At 63.3% G+C, this 2,774-nt stretch overlaps 1 protein-coding gene across 1 annotated transcript; it reads right to left on the reverse strand.

Moving 5' to 3' along the window:
- Nucleotides 1-83: 83 nt before the first annotated feature.
- LOC119345425 (subtilisin-like protease SBT3) lies at nucleotides 84-2,500 on the reverse strand. The gene has a single exon (XM_037615510.1). The coding sequence runs from the start codon at nucleotides 2,437-2,439 to the stop codon at nucleotides 205-207; it is 2,235 nt and encodes a 744-aa protein (XP_037471407.1). The 5' UTR covers nucleotides 2,440-2,500; the 3' UTR covers nucleotides 84-204.
- Between the last annotated feature and the right edge of the window lie 274 nt (nucleotides 2,501-2,774).

The following is a 2,774-nucleotide window of genomic DNA, read 5'->3' on the forward strand; positions in this document are numbered from 1 at the left end:
CCCACCCCACCCCATTTGGATTCGTCCCTAAAGTTAGGTTAGAGATGGAGAGTGAGAGAGATAAGGGAAAGTTGTATCTCATCTCATTTCCATAAATTGAATTAAACATATAAGCATAGTGTATTGGCGTATAGTCATTTGTTCAATCACAAGCCTCATTGTCTTAAATTGATGTAAGTACATATACTGACATGTGCACATATCCTATAGCACAGACGTCGTCGTCACCACGATGGGGCTCCTCACCGTGTACTCGTTGTTGTCGTCCACCCACGTCAACGATCCATGTAGCACTACCTCGGGCATTAGCTCATCCTGCACCTGAATCACCACAGTGTATCTCTGCTTCTCGTGCTTCCCGCCGAACACCAGCCTGTTCGGCACGACGCTCACCTTTAGCCCGTCCAGTCCCTCCACCGTGGCGCTATACCTCGCCAGCCCATCGCCCACGTTGGTCACGGTCCTGGCGAATGTCTTCTCTCCGGCCGTGTCAAAGTACGCGATGAAGGACGGGTAGTTGAGATCGAGCGATGCACCGTTGCAGTCCACGGGGGCCGACGACTGCGCCACGGTCTTGATTTGCGCCGTCGTGTAGTTCATGGCGCACATGAGCTTGATGTAGTCGGCCGGCCCGGCTTCGTAGATCAGGCCCGGGGCCAGGGCGCGGTTCGGGTCGATGTGGCCGGACCCCATCGCGAGCGGTGAGGCTGGCCCGTTCTTGTTGCCGCCGGACATGTCCTTGATGGGAGCGAAGGTGTTGTCCACTACGCTAGCCGTTGTCATCATTGCCGACCGCACCGCCGCGGGGCTCCACTCCGGGTGGACGGCCTTGAGGAGCGCCGCCACGCCTGATGCGTGTGGGCACGACATGGACGTGCCGGAGATGATGTTGAACTTGCCGAACAGTGGCTGCTGCCCAACATTCGCGACGCTGACGTTCTCCGCCCACGATGCGAGGATGAGCGAGCCAGGCGCGAACAGGTCGCGCTTAAGCACCGTGGGACAGCTCTCCGCCGGGCCGCGCGACGAGTAGGTCGCCAGCAGCGGCGCGGGCTTTGTGTCCACCACGGTCACCGCGAACTTGATCGAGGCCTTGGGCGTGCGGCTCCTCTTGATGTAATGCAGCAACGCGGGGGCGTCCTGCGGGCTCAGGATCACGCCCGGGAACACAAAGCTCTCCGAGAGCTCCCTGAACGGGTCGCTCGACAGGAACAGCGCGCCGCGCACCTTCGCGCCCTGTGCCGCGGATATCGCGGACCCGAGGGAGTCCGCCGTGTCCGTGGCGTCGCAGAGCACGACCTTGTCGCGATTCATGGAGAGGGACGTGTCGTTGTCGCACGTGCCGAGGAAGACGAGCCCGGCGTTCCCGAGGCTGCTCGGGGTTCCTGGGTATAGCGATTCACCGACGAATGTCGTGCCGTCGCCGAGCCTGACGACGCCGGAGAACTCCCTGTCCACCGTGCCCGACCCGACGGTGAGCACCCACGGCGAGCCATTGTGGAGGTACCCGAGGTCCGGTCCATCGTTACCGGCCGAAGTTGACACGAACACGCCGCGCTGCATCGCCGCGAACGCGCCAATGGTGACAGGGTCGTCGTATAACTGCCGACCGTTCAGGCCAAGGGAGACGGAGAGCACGTCGACGCCGTCGGCGATGGCCTGGTCCATGGCGGCGAGTATGTCGGAAGCGTACGTGCCTTCGTCCCACAGGGCCTTGTACACCGCCACCCTGGCGCGGGGCGCCATGCCGCGAGCGGTGCCTCGGGCGTAGCCGAAGAAGGACGCGCCCGACACCGGCGAGCCAGCGGCCGTGGACGACGTGTGCGTGCCGTGGCCGTCCGTGTCCCGCGGGGAGTCGACAGCGACGGTCACGTTGTTGGCGATGAGGCCCTTGTTGAACTTGCGGGCGCCGACGAGCTTCCGGTTGCACGCCTTGGCCGCGTCGAACGCGGGGCCGGACTCGCAGAAGCCCTTCCACCGTGGCGGCACCGGGGGGAGCCCGTCGTCGCGGAAGCTCGCGCTCTCGGGCCACACGCCCGAGTCGACCACGCCGATGATCACATTCTCACCGTACTTGGACGCCTCCCATATCCCGCCGGCCGCGCTGACGCCGAGGAACTCGGGCGTGTGCGTCGTGTCGCGCACCACCCTCGCGTCGTCGCGGTAGCACGACACGAAGCCGGGAGAGCGCCGTAGCCTGTCGAGCTCGTCCTCAGGGAGCCGCGCCGCGAAGCCGTGCATGGCGTGGTCGTAGACGTAGAACATTTCTGCCCCCGGGGCGGCCACCGCCAGCGTGGATTTGTACCAGCGGAGGTGGCTCGAGACCCCGCTCGGCATGGCCGACTTGTCCATGTGCACAATATAGGACGACGCGGTATCGGCCGACGCGGCCGGCCGCACCCACAGCGCGACCAGCACCAACGCCACCCATGGCCACATTGTGCGATGTACCTAGGTAAGTAGAGCGCCGGCGGCTATGGAGTAGGACGGACCGCGTCGAAACGGATGACGCGGCTGCGGCAATGGCGCGCATGGCTATTTATCCTGCATGGCCGGTGGTCTTGGAGCCTTCGGACCTATTCGGTGGTTGCCGCGTCTCTGTTTGGGCTTTGGACAAGCCACGGCAAGGCAAAGCCAGCGTGCATGTGCCTCGTCGTTTGCTTCCTCCTGTGCGCCTCCCGGCTTTGCGCATACGAACCATGAGTGGTGCTGGACGCTGTCGTGTACCACAGGGAAAGAGCATTTTGGCGAATGATTTCCATGTGTATGATAGG

This window comes from Triticum dicoccoides, chromosome 1B, assembly GCF_002162155.2.
Source record: "Triticum dicoccoides isolate Atlit2015 ecotype Zavitan chromosome 1B, WEW_v2.0, whole genome shotgun sequence".
Taxonomy (NCBI): Eukaryota; Viridiplantae; Streptophyta; class Magnoliopsida; order Poales; family Poaceae; genus Triticum; species Triticum dicoccoides.

Bases quoted from the DNA above. Each gene is read 5' to 3' on its own strand.
- LOC119345425 (XM_037615510.1), bottom strand. From the start codon at position 2,439: ATGTGGCCATGGGTGGCGTTGGTGCTGGTCGCGCTGTGGGTGCGGCCG.